This window comes from Nelusetta ayraudi, unplaced genomic scaffold, assembly GCF_046127955.1.
Source record: "Nelusetta ayraudi isolate G7.1 ecotype Tasmania unplaced genomic scaffold, CSIRO-AGI_Nayr_v1 ptg000135l, whole genome shotgun sequence".
In the NCBI taxonomy this organism is placed as follows: Eukaryota; Metazoa; Chordata; class Actinopteri; order Tetraodontiformes; family Monacanthidae; genus Nelusetta; species Nelusetta ayraudi.
This window is the reverse complement of record NW_027466185.1, coordinates 9,009,737-9,028,896: the sequence shown is the minus strand read 5'-3', so window position 1 is coordinate 9,028,896 and position 19,160 is coordinate 9,009,737. Positions and strand designations below refer to the sequence as shown.

Here is a 19,160-nt window from a genome sequence, read left to right as displayed (position 1 = left end):
CAGTGCACTGGCACAGGTAGCTTGTGCAGTGGAAGCACACACGTAAGCCCTGGAAAATGTAAAGTACTTTGCATACAGATGTGTGATTTTAAAAAGAAATCAAATAAAAGAAAATATCAAATGGGTGGCGAGAGCAGGAGTTATGAAGGTGAGGTTCGCTGTCTGGAAGGAGCAGTGGGAAGAAGACAGCCATGCTGGGTGAAGGGGGCAGAGAGAGCAGGTGTATCATGTGTATGGGGATGCTACTAACCAGGACACACTGCTATGTTGCAGAGTTTGGTCTGCACTTCGGGCCGTCCGCAAGCCAGGAGCCCGCCTCCGCCCTCACACTTCCTGGTTCGCGTCCTGGAGCCCCGCCCACAGGTCACGGAGCACAGACTCCATGACGACCACTCCTCCCACAGCCCATGCACTGCAAACACCCACAGACACACGCACAAACACGATACGCGGATGAGGAATGGCGGGAAAAAGAAAAAGGCAGGGGATGTGGGGGCAGAGCATCCTGATGCAGGCGAGTTAAGAAAATGAGAGAAACGTGAGATATTCAATGAGTCGGAGCACATTCCTTTGATGAGGCGAGATGAAGAGGACGACTTTCTGACCTGGGAAAAGAAAGGAAAAGAAAGCGAGAATGAGGCTGTACTTACATGTCGCTATATGGAAAGAAATGGAGGTTAGGAAATGGCATTTTGAAGTCATGCGGCCTGAGTAACGACGAGGAAATGGATTTGGAGAGTTTGCTTCCGAAATTATTATAGCTTTCAATTACCCTACCGAGAACAGCAAGGGGATCTAAAGACACCAGCGACTTCAAACACTTCAAAACATTAATTAAATCATTGAAAGTGTTTCTGCCCTTTTCTATTTTCTCCTCTCCCAACCTCTTTTTTCCTCCCCCTTTTTCTTCTTCTCTCGCTGCTGTACAGCGCGTCTCAGCCCATTTTAGACATCAGACAAAGTTGAAACAAACCCGGGAAAGACAAATGAGCAGCGGCTTCCCGCGCAAACTTGGGCGAGATAATGAAGTGGACTACGGGAGAGGCGCTCGTGACGCCATGTTCGCTGGCACAGCGCCCTGCAGGGGAAAAAGAACGCCTGCTTCACGTGCGGCTCAAAGGGAAGAAACGCCAAAAGGGGAACGCACAGGACGGACGCTCGGCTAAGAACAACGTAATAGTCTAAGTGAAGAGAAGAGAAGGCATCATGGGAAGAGAAGCAAGAGACAACATTTAAGGGGAAGAAAAACAAAGCAAAACCACACGGACGGCAGCTTTTGGAGATTTTCTCATCCTCAAAAGCACTCTGGAGTTCAACAGAACCAACCGCTCCAGAAGGTGGGGGATCCTCTCCTCTCCTCTGCGTGAGCCACCGCTCCATCTCCTCTCCTTCTGGAAGCCTGCAACCTGGCCGTCCAATCCTGGGAAATTACTCCATCCTCCCAGTCACGTTTAAATCTGTCACCAAATCCGCCTTCGTTCTCACCACAAAAAGAAACTCCCGGATTTTGCGGCTGAGACCCTCAGCAGAGCCTTTGTGGCATCCTGGCTAATTACTGCAGGGAAATCCTGCCCGGCCAAACCTCACAAAGCCTTGCGCAGGCCTCCGGCACCGCATCAACCCAACCCTTCCGACACCGCATCAACCCAACCCTTCCCTGCTGGTGAAGCTCAGAGTCATCGGCATCACAGAACTTGGGCTTCTCTGACGCCTCTGCAGCAACAGGAGGACCTGGACCAGGATGGAAACTGGCCATGCTGCTGCAAGTCTGCACTTAAAAGTCCAGTAATGATTTGGATTGGAAGAAGCTTAATATACTGCCCGCAACAACATTAATAAAAGTGTGTAGTCACAGTACAATAAAAGTCATTTGGTTTTCCTACCCATAGAATACTAGCACCAGCTCAGTGGTCCAGTGGTAGAGTGTCCGCCCTGAGACTGGTAGGCTGTTGGTTCGATCCCTGGCCGGGTCGTACTAAAGACTGTTAAAATGTTTTTTCCAAAATGCTTGGCACTCAGTATTCGGGGTTGGAATTGGGGGGTTGGATCACCCAATGATTCCCGGGCGTGGCACCGCTGCTGCCCACCGCCCCCTCAGGGGATGATGGGTCAAAGGTGGAGGACGAATTCTGCATCCTTCGAGATACGACAATCACTGGGACTTTAACTTTAGAATGGTTCTCATTCATTTATGAGAATTATGCATACAGCAAGGGTCTTGCTCCCTGTTAGTTGCTGTCTTCCGCCATATTTCTAAGGAAGCTGGTGATGGACAATCCAGCCCCCTTGACAATGTGTTTCGTATTAAAGGCAAATGTTCCCATACTCAAATAAACTAAACAAAGAAGAAGGTGAACGAGGAATCAAAGTTTGTGTGTGCAAGCCACCGTAGTTCACTCGCAAGCTCTGGAGATCGAGGGGGAGTGAAAAAGCGTTGCAATGGTAAATGTAACCACTTGATGTCGCTGTTTCTTCTCAAAATCACCAAATATTACACACTTAACCTTTAAAAGGCACTTATTCACTCACTCTAGTCTTGTAGAGATTCAGTGTTTTACGAAGTCTCTTGAATAGGCACTCCATAAATTCAAAATATCATCATATCATTATTATGACGGATATTTTAGCGGGGAAAAAAGTGTGAATGTTCACAATTGGAGTCGGCTGGACAAGCGGTAGGAAGATATAGTTTTTTGTTTCGTTAAAATTTGACAGGAAGAAAAAAATTGCTGCGGAAAAAGGCATGTGACACCAAAAAGAAAAACACATAAAAGCACTGGGTTTGGAAAGTCAGAAATACTTGGAATTAAAAGAAAAAAAGGACTGTGAAAGAAAAGAGGGAGGGCACGAAACACCCAATGAGTCGCCAGAGGAGACCATGAGCCCTGTGATGGAATAAAGGAACGGGAAGATAAATGGAAAAAGAGAGAGAGGAAAGTGATTTGGAAAGATTCTGGTGGAGAGACGAAAGCAACACGCGCAGCGGCGGCGGCAGGCTGGGACGCAGGGAGCCAATGGAGACCGCTGGTCCTGCGTCGAGCGGGGCTAAATAAATCATGGTGCTAAATAATGAAGTCTCTGCTCTGTGAAGGAAGGCTCAGAGGAGTGGGAGTGGGAGGTTGCGTGAGGGGTGGGGGACGAGGGAGAGCGGGTAAACAGAAAACCAATGCTGAAGTTTGCCAGTGGACTGGATCATAGAATGCTGCAGCAGTTAAACTAGCTGCTCAAAGGCCCAAGCAATGCCAAGCATAGCGGCATCTAATGGTCGGAAAGCATATTGCAGACTACATTCACTGCTATTCCTGGCTTTCTTTCTCACGCCGGCTGTGAGGTACAGATACAAAATCAGGCAAAAAGAACAAAACAAAATAAAAACAAAACAAACAGAACATGACGGTTTGGTGACTGAGAGGAGGATGAAGCAAGACGGCTGAAGATCACACGGACTATAGAAGATGCGTTCAGCAAACATCATCCTTCAGTTTCTGCATTTTTGTCTTATCGCAAAATTTGGAGCGGGAAATCTCAGAGGAGCTGATAAATCCGTGCATTTCCTGCCAAACAGACAAATTCTCAACAAGTGCAATCCACACAGTTGGAGGACTTATCTCATATGTATATATATATACTATATATACAGATATATACAGTATGTATACTTCTTTTTTTTTCTGCAGGACTTGCTCGTAGGGCATTACTTATTCATTCAAATTGTAACGGCGTCTCCCAAAACTTGCTAGCCGGTGTCTGAAGCCAGTTTGTGCAGCAGGAGGGACGGAGGGCAGTAAACAAAAGGAGAGAAATGTCAATCTGAGACAGGGATTGCAGGCAGTAGCAAAGTAAAAGTAGATAAGAACAGGGGAAACATTATACACACGTGTATTTTATTAACAATGTCCAAGGGCGCTTAGACAGAAATCTGTCCGTGTTGTAAGTGATTGGGAAGAGCGTGGGGCTGTCCTGCAAAACACTGCATGTTTGGAGATGCATTAGCACAACAAAGCGTGTCTCCCAGTTCGGTCGAGCACTCCCAGCATGGGGAGTGTGCAGTCACGAGGGCCGCAGTCGCCGGGGGAGTTGGGGCGGTAGGAGAAATTAACATAGCAAAAGTGATCAGTGATGATCAAACTGCAAAGAGCGACTACGGTGAGCGTGACATTGAAATCCAGAGAATGTGTGAATGTGTGAATGCGTGCGCCAAGATCCAAATCGTGGCTCCTCTAGAGAGAAGAAGAAATGCAGAATGCAGGAAGAAGAAGGGGCGCTCTTAAAGAATAAAGGCTGCGATAAAACACATTGTGCGCTATATTGATTTCACACCATTTCTCCTGCAGTCTGGCTGTCATATTTAGCGCTTGCGAAACGCCTGTTTTGCAAGGCCTGTGCTGCTTAAACAAAAACTAGCAAACAAACCTTGTTTATTGTTGGAAGTTGTACGGCCAAAATCATTAAAATTGTGTTATTAAATGGCCATAAAAGGGCACCTTTGAATGCTGATGAATATGTGGGTGGATTACCAGTAAACTTAGAAGAGGAGACCTCCATTCTGCACGCTTTGGTGCCTGAAAGTCAATTGTTCTCAGAAAAAGAAAGAGAAAGAAAATCAATCGCAGAACCAATTACAGCCTGGTTTTCTATTTCTGCTTTTCATCATTTGAAAACCATCATCTGCCGCATCACAGTGCAGGAAGGGGGAGAAATACAGAAAGGGGATAAAATGTTAATTTGCTTATTGGATTTCTGTCCGAGCTGCTTTGCTTTAATGTGCCACAGTACAGAAATGCACAACTTCAACATCACACACGTCCGCTGAACACACAAAGGTGGACACTGAAACGATATATTAATCCCTTCTGCTGCTGCTCCATTATCTGGAAGCTGTGGTGGCAGGAAATAAGTATAATAAAAAGCAAGAGAAAGGAAGGTGAATTATAATAATAAGCCCTTGGCAGTGTGTGTTGTAATAGTGCATAATGGCTGTAAATAAAGGCAATGTGATGAGAAAAAATGATTGAAAAAAAGTACATCTACTAACAGGATGGAACTGTCACATTTTCTTTTTAATTTTCACAAATTAATTTGGTTTATGCAGCAACATAAAATGTTCTAAGATGCACAGCTCAAGAGGTATAAACATGAACTGTACTTGAAAGGGGATTTTTTTTTTGCAGAGAAAAAAAGTAATTATTATAACACATCTTAGTTGAAAGGGAATCAATTCAAATGTAAAATAAATATGTAAAGGAAATGCTATGTATGTATCAATCATCCTGGGTTGATTTAAAGCCCTGCCACCACCACGTCCACAGTTTACTTTGAATTCTGTCTTATTTATAATATGACTGAAACGCTATCACCCACCCCACCCCACCTTGCACCACAGAGATTCCTCAAACACATCAAGAAGGGTGGCAATAAAATAAAATAATAAAGGGGAACGTAACACACAGCAACCAATATTCCATCAAAAAGGAACGGCTGGGGATATTAATATCGACACTGAATGGAAAATGAGGCACTTAGACATACAAATCGAGCTGGCGCATTAGCATGAAAACAAGATTAGCATATGCACTGACAGGGTAGGAAAGTGTGTCTCTCAACACATTTTTCTGTGTGTGTGTGTGTGTGTGTGTGTGTGTGTGTGTGTGTGTGTGTGTGTGTGTGTGTGCGTGCGTTGTGTCTATGAGTGTGCGTGCGTGCGCTGCATTCGTAAACACTGAGTGACTCCCAGCTCACATATTAGGGAAAGCCGTGTTCAAAAGGAAAATGGGAAAACCACTCACATGCTCAAAGAACACCGTTGCAACCACCAGTTATTAGCTAGCCGCTAACCAGCGACTCAAGTAGCCAACCAAAAAAGAAGAAAAATTAAAGAAAACGACAACAGTTTATCTGAATGTCATTGTGGCTCGTACAGCATTTAAAAAGCAATGCTATATTATATATTTTGGAAGATTGCAAATATCTTCTTGGTTTTTAGCTAGTTTCTAATCACGCTCAAAAACTGTAAACATGTTTTTTAAATACCAGCTCAAACAGTTAATTGCTGTAAAATGGGCATTGGCCCATCTCTTTTATGTGCCAGTCTAATAAATTAACAGCTGGCTTCATTTTCTTTACAACGTTGGGAGTAAACACACAATACTTACTTACACTACTAACTAACTAAGTAAAACAAGTGCAGACTTTGACTGTGGCCAGGTGAGCGGCCTTGAGTTGCCCAACAACAAACGGTGACAACGCACTGCAAATCCAGGCTGCCATTTCGCTCCAAAATATCAAAAGCCTGGAAACTCGGTCAGATCAGATTGTGCTCCTATTTCTGGGTTCTGCTGCTAGCCTTCGGGAGGGGGCTCAGGAGTTTAATTTTGAAACTTTCGCAATTAAAAAGTGGATTTATTTCCCGAGCCTTGCCGTCGCTCGTGTCTGAGGCAGCTCGCGGCAGACGCACCAGCGCCTCCAGTCTGAAATGTTTGCCTTCCGACTGTAGAGGAAGCGTGTTTTACAATCTTGAACTCATTAAGACGAAGGCAGAAGGAGAGAAGGAAGCAAAGAGGAGAAAAGAGTCTCCGAGGTCATAAAGTCATTCCTTTTGGAGGAGGTCGCTGGCAACGTGTGATTTCTCTTGGTAAGCTACACGTTAGTGTTAATCCTCTGTTGTGAGTCTGAGCCAAAGCAGTAGGAAAGATAGGATGAAAGAAACACAAAAGTCGAAGCAAAGAAGCCAGTCATCCAGACGGGATTTTCACATCAGCTGCAATCAGAGCAATCAGAGTCGAGCAGGAGTCGCATTGTTAAGGGCGAGTGGCGCACAAGTCCCCCCTCCTCTGTCCCCCAGGGACCTCATCCGCCCTGATTGTGTTGTGCGTTCGGACGGAGGAACGGGATGAGCCGAGTCTCGGTCAACACGTGGCTCTGCCTCGTGCAGCTTGCAGGGCAGGAGAGAGGTAGGCGAAGAATAAAATACTATCCTGACTTTTTCCTCTTGGACCTTCCGACTGTAGTTTAAATGACGTCACTCTGTTATTGCAGCGTGCGTCGTGTACTGTATTGCTTCTCTGTTGATCATGATGCCGTGAAGTGAGTTAATCCTGTACGCCTGTTGTACCATTTCATAGATAGATACGCTGCTGGTCGCCGCACAAACACAGGGACTAGCGAGGCAAAGAGGGGGCGGGGGGGCGGTTAACGAAAACTTCTCTACAGGTTTCGTCTACTCTCAGCTGGTTGGCAGAGAATTAATCTGACAAAATGCCTTTAAAAATGATTGTATTAAGGCGAAATGTCTCTTTTGTTACTCAAACCAGTGATGTGCTGTTGAAAAACTTGATTTTCCAAACATCGACGAACGCTTCACTGGTTTGCGAGTCGAGGTTCTTCGTCTTGATTAACCCGTTGGCTCGCCCCTGCTACCGCTAGCAAAAGTCTTCAATCTTCGAAAATACCTGTATGTCCCTTTGGTTGCCGTCAGATATAGAAAACCTGCCTTCTTGGACACAAGTGCAACGACACACAAAGCTAAAACTAAATACTACTCCAGGAGGCTGCAAAGAGAGGGCGGAACATCCCATTGTCTCCAGATCCACGTAGTTTCTGTGGGATTAATTCACCGCGCAAAGAACCAGACAGTACTGGGGGCAGCAGACGTACCTGAACCCGTGATCCCGTGTTCCCCTGGACAGGAAGCCGTGTTGTTGCACATGCGCGTCTCCCGCAGCGCGCCGCTGCACAACGTCCCATAGGGGGAGGAAACGCAAGACCGCGTCCGCACCTGCCAGCCTTGTCCGCATGTGAGGGAACACACGCTCCACTGCGACCACTCCTCTGCTGCGGGGTCACCTGGTGGGCGGATCAGGTATTGACAGTTCCGTTTTGTTTTTTGTTTTTTTTGTTTTTTCTGTTGAGGTGGTGATGAAAGGGCAAAAGAGAACTTGCTGGTCTCACTTGTGCAATTTAAAGCAAATCAAATGTGATGCAGGAGTCCCGCTAACTGGATGTCAGTGTTGTTCTGTGGTGGAACTCAGTATCAGCTTAGCTGTTAATTTGCTCTTCATACAGAGTGACGGCTGCTCTGGCAGCTCTATAGGAGATTGACTGAATGTGGGGACTGAGTTGCCTTTGTTTTGAAGCACAGCATTCTGGAAACACAGACACTCATATTTACATGTCCTGATTTGAACGTTATCTGCAATGTTATTGACATTTATTTTACTGTATGTGCGTGAGGTCACACAGTTTATTTGATAAGCTCTCTTCCTTTGATCCTCTTCTTGCAGTAGCTCTGGTTTGAACTTGGTTTGATATTTTAAAAAAATGTTTTGAACAAATTTCAGTTTCTTTGATTTTATTTTTTCAAGTCAAGTTTTTTTTTGTTCAAGTTGCGGAAAGATTAGTTGTGCCATGTTCCCCTTTGATGGGTTGAGAATCTGAGTGTGTTGTTTTTGTTTGTTTGTTTGTTACTCTTTCAATTAACTTAGATCCAAATGGTTGATTAAAAAAAATGTTTTTTGCTCTGTTTTTCTTGAGAATTTTTTTTTTTTTTAACCCACTCCGTTACAGACACACAGCTACTTCACCAATAGCGTTGCGAAACAATTCCAACCGACTTTGTCAAACCTGTGACTCATCGCACACACAGATCACTTTGATTAAAATACAATTCAGGATTTATTTATTTATTCATTTATTTTTGGTGCTTAGGGTTTTTCCCGCCAGCTGAGAGCAACCAAATTTCCTTAAATAGAGAAAAATATTCCGCTCCTTCTGAGACACTGTGCATCCTCCAGCGTTTCTATTGTTCATTAGGGGCAGCGTGTGAACATGGGTGCAATATAAAAAAAGAGAGGGTGAGGGATAAAAATAAATTTTTCATTTTCACTTGACTTCAAGACACGCTCACGGGTTACTCTGAGTTATCTTGGCAGCTGTGCACAGTGTCCCATTGTTCGCCCCCCTCCCCTTAGTTGTGGCCTTAAAGGGAGAGAGGGAAAGGGAGGGAAATGGAGGGAAATGGAGGCGGGGGGATGAGGGGGGATCACATTGAAGTCATCCCTCTTGTTTCCCTTCTATGGAAATTATTTATGAGCGCCGTGTCCTTTGATGGAGGCGTCGTCACATGGCAAAGAAGGAAATCAAATTAATTGCATGTCCGTTAATCGCATTACATCTTCATTAACATGCCATGAGTCAGGGCTTAAGCTCATCACACATGCCTGGAGGACCGGGAAGAACAGCGCGGCGGAGAGGAGGCAGAAAGTGTGGCAAAGACGAGAGGAGTGGAGGGGAGGAAATGGGAGGTTGGAGGTTTGGGGGGGGGGGGGGGAGAAAGAAGCAGGGGTTTCCCTCACAGTCGGGACTCCCTCCTCCGCTTGGCGGTAGCAGCAAGTAGCAAAAGCGGGATTCCAGCTGAGCTGCGGCAGGTAGTGCAGCTAATATATGATGTATCAAGCACATCCCGGCTCTGATGTACTCAGCGCCTCCAAGCGTTCAAATACACCCATACCTAACCGACCTGAATCAAAAGTATTGGACTTCTTCTTCAGCAGCAACTTTTAATTTTTTGTTGTGTCAGTTGGTGGCTTTAATTGGACGGGGCTTAAAAAAAACCCATCCATTAATAAAGATTTAATCTCTGCCATCTCCTCCAGCGGCAAAATTTCAATTTCCGTTTCAGTTTAAAAGGGACCCTTTTTTTCTCGACAAATCTTTACAGCCAGTCAACTGTCAAGTCAACATTTTGAATGCACTATGAGATAATTATTTTTCTTCATTTGATATTATTATTGTTCACTTGTCTATTACGATGCTTATATTTCATCAATTTTTCACTATTTTATTGATGTTTCTATGGCACAGTCACTGATTGAGGAACCAAATGTTGTTCTCTTGTTTATGTAAATGCTCAGTGAAAAAGAATAAAGAATCCCTGATATTTAGTGTTTCGGACAAAAACTCCAGTTTCACCCAAGAGCAGTTTCCCGGTCCTGCCCCAAAAGGTATAGGCTTACCTAAACAGCTATGGCTAGCACCTGGAGCTAAACAACTCCTCACTGGTCAGTCGGCTGATCACATGACATCATCTCCAACACTAAGTAGCTTGTCTATGATATCAATTTGAACTCCATAACTATGACATATTGTAGACCAACTGGTCCAGACAGAAAATGTGTTGGAAAACATGCTTAAATACTGTACGTGGATTGTTACTAAGTCCCTTTCACTTTTAGCCCCATTGTCTTGTGTCTGGAAGTTTGTTGTGATTGAATGTTCCCTTCTTCAACACTTAATTATGAAATTTTCAAACACCCAACATGGCCAGGTTTGCATCTTAGCACATGTGTACACACTAAAGGTCAAGTTAACAGCTGCCGTGGTGCACCGCCATGCCTCCAAAGGTTAATGTTTAATGCAAAACTCTTTATTTTTTTAGTTGCACATGGAGCCACTGAAAGGTCACACGGCCTGCTTTTGGTCCCAGGCGATGGCAAACAAAGTGCAGCCTTTTAACTCTTACCTGTCTGTGCCTGGAACACACCTGGTTGGTCAGCTGACCGTGGCCGTTGTGTCTTCACCTTCAGGTCGTCGTCTTCATATGGGTCTGAAAAAGACGGGTAAAAAAAATAAAATAAACAGAAAATAACTCAACCATACAAGGAAACTGGAGCATTCAGATTCAGCAACATTCAGCTGAAGTGACCAATGAGCTCTTACTACTGTTAACCATCAGAACAGCGTTCCTCTTGGCTAAGACTAATTCCTGTTCTAGTCCATTTTTTTCAAAGCAAACTTTCAAAAGTTGAGTGGAATTCACTCTGAGAGGCACACAGAAAGAGATTAGCATAGATGCTGCAGCCACAGTTTGGATAGCAATGTTGTTGTTTTTGTTTTTGTTTTTTTTCTCTGTGGACATTATCATGCTTTCCTCCTGACAGACTTTGGTTAGAGCTCCATTATCCCAAACTATGGTGCATTATGGGTAGCAGCTGGACGATGTCACATCCACAATGTCACGGCGTAACCAATCGGATTGTTCCACTCGAGCGTTGCAGGCAGACGGTTCAATTGCTCTCGAATTTATGTCTTCCCTTTTTCCAAACACTCTGCATGGGCTCTTTTCCAGATGGATACACAAGGCAAATCCCAGTTAATCTGCACCCTTAGGTAGAAGGGTCAAAAAAGTTTGCAAACAAGAGTGCTCCAAAACCAAAATAGCACTGCCTCCACTTTGATCAGCATGCAGAACACTTTGCACTAAAACAGATAAAAATGCATTGAGGATTTGTGATGAAGTGCCAAGTATAAATATTGAAATGTAAAGTGGGGGGTTGGGAAAGGCCTGAACATGTACCTGACCTGGGAAACACGGCACAGAGAAAGAGTGAAATCGTGCATTGTATCTAAGCAGACCAGGAAGAAAACATACAGAAGCGTGAGCGCGGCCCGTTCCCGTCCACACAAATGGATCGGTGGGCTCAAGTCTCGAAGAAACCGTCGAATCCCACGGGAGGAAGGGGAAGACGTCTCCCAGGCGAGATGATTTCTGGTCCCGCTTTCAATTTTCTCGGGCGGCAGCTTCCTTCTACTCCAGGAAATCGCTGGAGTCTTTGTGACAGTGTGTGCATGCGCACGAGAGGCAGATTACTGCAGAAAAAACACCAACCTCAAATCCCCAGATTAGCTCCTCTCATCCTGCTCCACCTCCCAATAGGGTTTTCTTTCTTTCGCTCTTTTTTTTTTTCCGCGGTCAGTGTCACTTCCCCGCTGTGTTGTGACACTGACAACTGTCCCGAGGAGCGGGGTAGCATGTGTTGGGACTACTTTGTTAAAGGTAACTTGGCCTTTGAGTGTGTAGTCACACCAAGGAAAGTCCTTTAGTTCGCTTTCTGTCGTACGGACCAAAATACAATGCATCTTTTTTTGGTTTGGTGCGGTTCCTTTTCACTTTGCAATTTTCGCAAGAGTCCCCGGATTTGACAGCAAACCCACTCGTGTGCAAAGATCGTTCAATCATTGGAGAAAACGGTCTGGGGCGTGGTAACACGGTAAAATACGGAAAGTAAACAATCATGGATCTCCAGCGTGCTGCACTAGTTGTGCTCAAAATTTTTTTTCCCCAGACAGTTACGAGCGTTTGCAGGTAATTCGGAGCATCAGAGGCTTTTGATGCAACGTGGATTTTATGAGGAGATGTTTACCATTTTGCAACATGGAAGACGTTTTGCAAGAACCGTCTCCTCATTGCTCCACGTTGAACCACAGCTCATGCTAGCCTGACGGTTCGATGACGTGCTACTAAACGTTCTACTCTGCTAACCAAAACATCATTTCCCATAATGCCTGTGGCTACGGAAGCCTGTTACGTGTAAGAAAAGGTGTGTGATTTCAGAACTGGTTCGAGCCACGGTGCGGTCGTTTTCACATATCAACCGAACCGCACCATAGTCCGTTTGGAAGCGAACCGAGACCACCTCTCCGGCTCAGCAACCAGAGTTCGCTGGTTTGTATTCACACCAGCCCACAAGGTCCGCACAAGGGACTTTTTTGGTTTAGTCCGAACCAAACCGGGCAGGTGTGAATACACTCGTGAGATACTTACTTCACAGAGCTCTAGCTGCAGGTAAACAACTTGTTTCTGAGGTTTGTATGCCGATGGCGCACCAACACGAGCTTATCTGTGGGTGCATATTACGAACGGACGTCAACCTCCGACATTTGTGGTAGTTTTCTATTTATATCCATCCTACCATCCATTAATGTTTATCCTATACTTTAGCTCTTCACTATCTGTACTACACCTGAATTTTATGCAACATATGAATCATGTGATCCTCATGAGCTGAAGCACGAATGCACTTGTGTGTGTTAGCAGACTGGCACTGGGCCTCTAATCAGGCGCTTCTTCATCTTTTGAGTCATCCATTTACTTAGACTTCAAGGCTGAAGTGTGCATCTTGCCATTGCAAAAACCATGAGAGTTTTTGTCTTTTTTTTATTCTCCTTTACGTTGCCACATTTCTCAGAGATGAAATGACGCGGCGTGTGTATGTGTGTGTCTCTGCCCATGGTTGAGTGATGATGTTGCGAGGGTTGCTTGGCTACGGCCTTGACGGCAGTGTTTTATGTGAGAACCATTACATCCCTACTCCGGAGGAGTAATTAACCCTGCTCGGTGGAAACAATTCATCTGTTCAAAACATAGACGCAAACATGCTGTAGAAGAGAGTCTGCAAGCGAGAGTGACGTGAGGATCGAATCTCCTCATCCAAACTGGAAAACAAGAACATTTATACACCTTGCTCTAGATTCCCTTTTCGCCTAAGATTTGTCTACTCTCAATATTCTACTTCAACGAAACAACTGAGGGATTATTTCAAATTTGCCACAATAAGAAGCCAATTCTGCTAAAATCTCAACCGTTAAGTCCAACATCAGTTCCAAGAGGTACAACTACCCAAAGCAGATGCACCTATTTTCTACAGAAAGGGGGGGAATTGTTTAGGATTTAACAGTACACACATCTGCTTCCAGTCAAGGGATCCTAGTCCGCTATCAGCCACTCATGGCTTTAATGCTATAGTACCTGGGTGGACCCAGGTGTAGAGGCCAGTAAAAGCTTAAGTTCAGATCAATATATAAAGCCCTTTGAGAGCAGTGACCTTTGCAAACCCTGCTGTATTGTTTAATGATCTCAACTGCACTCCAATGGATGCATCATCACACTCTTTCAAGTCGCCTTGCCCTTCTACTCCTACTTTTTCCTCAATTGTTCCATTGGTTCCTTCACCTCTGAGAAAATCCTCCATCTATAACCGGCGAGAATAAGTGGGGTCATAGCAGTGATAGTGAAGAGCCATTAGATAGAGAAGAATGTGGCTGAGAATTCCCCCAAAAGAAGATGTAAGTTTTGACGGCAAAATTCTTTAACAAAGATGCATCAAAAGGTTAGGGTGGGATGTGAATGTTCTTGCTGCCACAGTGCTACTACTATCTGAATCACCCCCAACAGGAATGTGACCAGTTAAAATAAGAACAAAATTCTCCATTGTCATTTTCAGAGTGCCACTAAGCCCTGTCCTTTGCTAGCTGCACAGCCTCCAGTGACACTAATTGCAGCGCGGCAGAACACCTGCAATTAGCAAGGAGACGGTGGAGTCCTTCCTTGCTCTTGCAGCAGGAGCCGACAAGCTGGAAAGTAAGAAAATGTTGAGTTTGGGGCCAACAGTGCAGACAATTGTTCTCGATTTAGCTTCAGTCTGAAGCACCATTTGAGAATAAAAACACATTTCAATCCATTCTTACTTTCAAAAGGACATATATCTATCTATCTATCTATTGAAAGAAAAATAAAACAAACTCTGACCCCTCTCATTCTGCCCTCGAGCGACTTCTCGGCCTCGGCGACACTCAACACCAGGTTGAGACGGAAAACGTGTGCTCATGGGAACGCCTGCACGCTAAGCAGCGACATCAAAAGCTCCAGAGCACCTTGATGGAGCACAACACACACACACACACACATAAAAAAATGCGCACTCTGGGGTGAAGTGTAAACGCATCAACATCCTCACACAACACAATGGGAAATAAATACGGCTGATAAATAAACGTCACGCAGCGAAGCAGACTGAGGGGTTCTGGTGCAGAGCCAGTCAGAGCCACAGGCTGCTTTTGTCAGATTGACTGGGGATTTCAGCCCACAGGGACCTGACTGGGTGTATTAGTGCGTCTATGTTCCTGTGTGTGGGACGATACACAACAACAAGTAAAGAAAAAAATATCTATATGTAAGATGCAGCTGCCCAGTGCATAAGAATTAGTGCATGCAATTTATGTAAATAACCACTTATTATGGTTTATTTAGTTACTTAAGCAGAAAGAAACGCATGGAACACATCATTATTTTTAGACATTTATTTATTTATTTATTTTTTAAATGAAATAAATAAAGCAAGATAATACAGGCTTGATTCAAGTGTTGGACACAGCAAGAGAAAGAGAAAAAAAATATTCTACTGCACGACTAGATTGCAAAAACGACCCTTTCAGCAGCCCAACATGACATGGTTGCTGTTTCATGGAGTGTGTCTGATTCTAAAAATGGTGCTGAGAGACGGAGGTTTGTGTCCACTGTCACTGCACTCTGGTTGTTATCATATGCAGTAGATGAAACACTCCCGCTGACATTATCCAAAGTTGGACTGAACAACATCTAATATGAAAACTTCAGAACAGGTCGACAAACAATTACAGGTAACGAATTTCACGAGCTGGCATTAAAAGGCCCTGGTGGTTGGGGAAGTGTATTGCGAGCAACGCGTTAGTATTATTAGTCCCGCACTCTGAGCAGATCCACATTCTGGAAGCTGTGTTTCATGGAGCCAATCTTCATGTAGCACGTGCATGTCTTGTATTAGCAAATGCATACAAACACAGACTTATGTATGGTTTTTGTTTTTCTTTCACTCTACTTTATAGCAGCAGATTCCTTTAAATTGGCCACACTGGACCTTTAAATCCAGTGAAAGTCAATCCACTCTTTTACTGTTGACTGCTCCCCTGCTCTCTATGATTGCGTGCGCACTCTCGCACACACGTGCACATGGCTCCCATCCCTCAGCCATATATATCAAATCTGAGCTTATAGCTCTCTGGCGATGTCCATTTACTCCAGGGTCCATCTGGGAGAGCCCAAACTGATAGAGACACACCATAATGGACTTTTTATAAGCCGGGTGGACGGACAGCGCCCACTCCATCTCGTTCTCTATTTGCTCCCTCCGTTCCTCCTCCGGGCCTGATATGAAAAGAGACGCTGAATCAGGTTGGTGGAGGGAGGCGGGCGCCTGTTGGACTATTGCGGGGAAGGGGTTTGGGAGATGGGGGGGGCTCAAGGTCACTTCTCTGCCGTTCAAATGGAGTCTGAATCGAGTTCACTCGGCACCACACGCGTGCACACACACACATACAGTATGTATAGAAATATATGGGCACGGATCATAACAAGCCTGGCTCTTCGAGCTGCCAAAATTGCCTTTCTTTTGTTTCACTTTCATTCCTCACCTCCAGTGGTGCCTCCTCCCTCCTCCCTCCCTCCCTCCCCCTCACTCACTCACTTTTTTCTCCCTTATTAGATATTTTCAAATCCTCCAGCTCAGCCTGCGATTCATTCTTCCAACTCCTCTGACCTTCGCCGCCCCTTGCCACTTTCTCCTTCCTTAAGCTCCAAGACGAGGCCTGCGGCTTTAAACGGGAGCGGGAAGCGCCACGATAGCCATCAATCAGAAGGCGCGGAGACGCCTGCTTAAAGCGCTGAGGTAATCAATTAGGGGGCGCTCTCGGCCGGACGTGTTTGCGCAGCAGCAACCCTGCGTATTCGACGCATGCGGCCGCGAGGTGTTTACAACCAGGACCAGAAGCACGTTGAGTGGATCGATAAGAGACAAGCCGCTGTGAAGCCGCCTCAGTCTTGACACACGCTAGTCGAGACAAAAACAGAGGAAAACCAAAACAAATAAAAAAGAAACTCTTCCCTCGGGCGAGGAGCTGAGTGGCGTGCGTTTAGCAGAGCAGCCGCTGAGCTGAAGAATCAACTAATCTTCACCCTAATGGCTCCATTAGGGGCAGAAGTGATAGCAAGAAGCGCTGAGCGGAGTGACACCTGATGGAGTTTTCCAGTTTGTTCTAAGTAAAGCGCGTCTGTGGCTTCGGGCTGAATGCTAAAACAGCCGCTAACGCTAGCGCTAAAGCTAACGCAGCCTCCAAGCAGCGAGGCGAGGGTGGACCACTTTCTGACTTGAAATTCACGTTAAGTTTTGATTGGAAACTATTTTTTCCAAACAAAATTACAATTAGAATAATTAGGAAATTTGAAAAAAAGTGAAAAATGATTCAAAGAAAATGCCGCCACAGCCTTTAGCTTTCTGCAAAAGAACCTCGCCGTTGACGTTTTTTGACAACTTTTCTGCTCTTTGTCCACTGCTGCCTCCCTCGCTCCAGGTGAAAGAAAAACACATTGCATTCGCGCCGCGAGACGTGCCAGAGCTGCGAGATGGATCGATTGCCGTCAACATTCGCCTCAGCAGTGGCCGTAGTTTCCGTGGCAACAGCGCAGAGCCGCCGCCGTGACAGAGCAGTGTGTGTGTGGAAGGGATTGGGGGCGGGGGCAGGGTTTGATTATGAATTGCCATCCTAGCGAAGGGCAGCTGTTGCAATGTTGCTTTGCCTTTCTCCCCTCCCCCGACCTCTCGCCTGCCCTTTACCTTTTTCTCTCGTTTAGTTTCTTTTTTCAGTGTCTCATTAGCGTTGATCACATGCGTCCGGTTTGGTTCGATCATTAATAACAAGAGCATCCGCCCGCACTTCCCAACTAACAGGACAAAGTGTGGCTGCTTTTTACAGCACACCACGACACAGTGAGAAAAAAACAAAAAACAAAACAAAAAGTAGGAGCTGGATAAACACTGTGTCGCTAGCCATCTCTGCCAGCTGTACACGCCCAGACTCTTTACGGGTTTGTCTTTCTTTCTTCTTGAGAAGAGAAGAAAAGAAGGAACGGGAGGTTAAGCCAACCGTTACCAATAACAGTAAAAAAAACAAACAAGAAAGGTAAGCAGTAAATGGGAACGTACCAATGAATCACCAGCACTTGAGCCAGTTTCTACTGAGTTAGCCTCCTCCGTCTTGTGCCGCAGCAGGAGACAGCTAATGAGAATCTCGTTGCTGGTCAGCAATGATGTTTAGTTGCCACTGAAAAACTTTGTCCAGGTTATGATTTTTTTTTATTCTGTTGTGCTGAGGGTTTTTTATTTAGTCTTTGGCTTTAATATCTGCACTAAATTATTTCAGGCTGTTAGCATGCAGTACGTGCGTACTGGTTTGTTCCCGGTATTACGAAGAAATAACAGCTTCTTCCAACTATTGGCCTCCTACACACACACACACACACACACACACACACACACACACACATTCGAAAAAGAAAAAAAAAAACAATGCTCTCTGTTATCTCTCTCTTGCTCATTCATAAACATTTTTTGTTGTTGTTGTTTTATTTTCCTGCCAGGTTATGGCTGCGGAACGGTATGTTCTCCAAACTAAAACTGCGTGACATATTGCCCTCCTCACGTTCACACACGTATTTGCACATAAAACTCACACACACACACATGCGGCTGCATCCGCCCACGCGCATATCGACTCCCGCTCGCAAAGAGTGACTTTAATGGCTTGCATGTCGGGGAATCAAACGCAGTCGGCGATCAGGCGACGGCTGAAGCGGCCGGCAACTCGGCTCCTAAGACGAGTAATTAACATGTACAAAGGCGAAGCAAATGAAGAAACCACGTTGTCTGAGAGGAAAACGCACAAACAGAGCCGCCGCGCATTCGCTGCGCGAATCCCCTCGTTTTCTGAGCTGCACGTGAAGGCTAGCGTTGGCCGACTGACGGCGAGGCTGAAACTCAGAAGCTTATCATGAAGGGTCTTTTGAAGCCACTTTGAAACCAAAGGCAAACGTCACAAGGACTGGCTCTTAAAGGAATTGTGCACATTACATTGAAGTCTAAATGTAATTAACACTTTTACCAACTATTTCAAACTCTACCACTACATGATGTCTCTTGGGAAATTGGAAAAGTGCGTTAATTAATTATTTTGAGAGCCAGAAAGCGTAGGCTTAAATCACACTTGGAAGCAGCTCATTGCGTGATGTCACAAAGGGCACTGATAGTTCCCAGCTAGTAACAACACCACCGATCAGGTTTCTGTTCCCAAAACCTGTGACTGCCGCGTTTTTGCGTCCTTCCAAACACGTGTGATCCAACAAAATGACAATACGCTAGCATTAGCGGAATTAGCAAGAGGCAATGAACTGAAGACTAACAGTTTCTGCTCATGAGTCATTCAGTCCCACAATAAAAGTAAAATAAAAGAAAAATAACCACACGTCCAGTCAGGATTCATCTAGTAGATCTTTTTATGACAATGCTCTTCTGGACTACTATACTAACCAACGATAATCATGAAAGCACACATATACAATACTGTATTTTAATATCCTGTGTGCTTGGCACCGCGGAAGAGCCAAACCACTGGCTGTTACTGTCCGTTCCATAAACCTTCAGTGCAACAATTATTATTAACCTCTTAATGGATGGTGG

General features: G+C 45.0%; 1 protein-coding gene across 14 annotated transcripts in view; it reads right to left on the bottom strand.

Annotated features, from left to right (window-relative positions):
* adgrb2 (adhesion G protein-coupled receptor B2) overlaps window positions 1-19,160 on the bottom strand; it is a 201,803-nt gene that overhangs the window by 95,614 nt on the left and 87,029 nt on the right. For 12 of the 14 annotated variants that reach the window (XM_076011343.1, XM_076011341.1, XM_076011347.1 and 9 more), the window contains 3 exons: window positions 10,517-10,600; window positions 7,654-7,842; window positions 251-412 (listed from right to left, as the gene is read on the bottom strand). In XM_076011343.1, coding sequence (XP_075867458.1) covers window positions 251-412; window positions 7,654-7,842; window positions 10,517-10,600 — 435 coding nt within the window. The remainder of the gene's footprint in view (window positions 1-250; window positions 413-7,653; window positions 7,843-10,516; window positions 10,601-19,160) is intronic. The other 2 variants (XM_076011345.1, XM_076011351.1) reach the window with 2 other exon arrangements.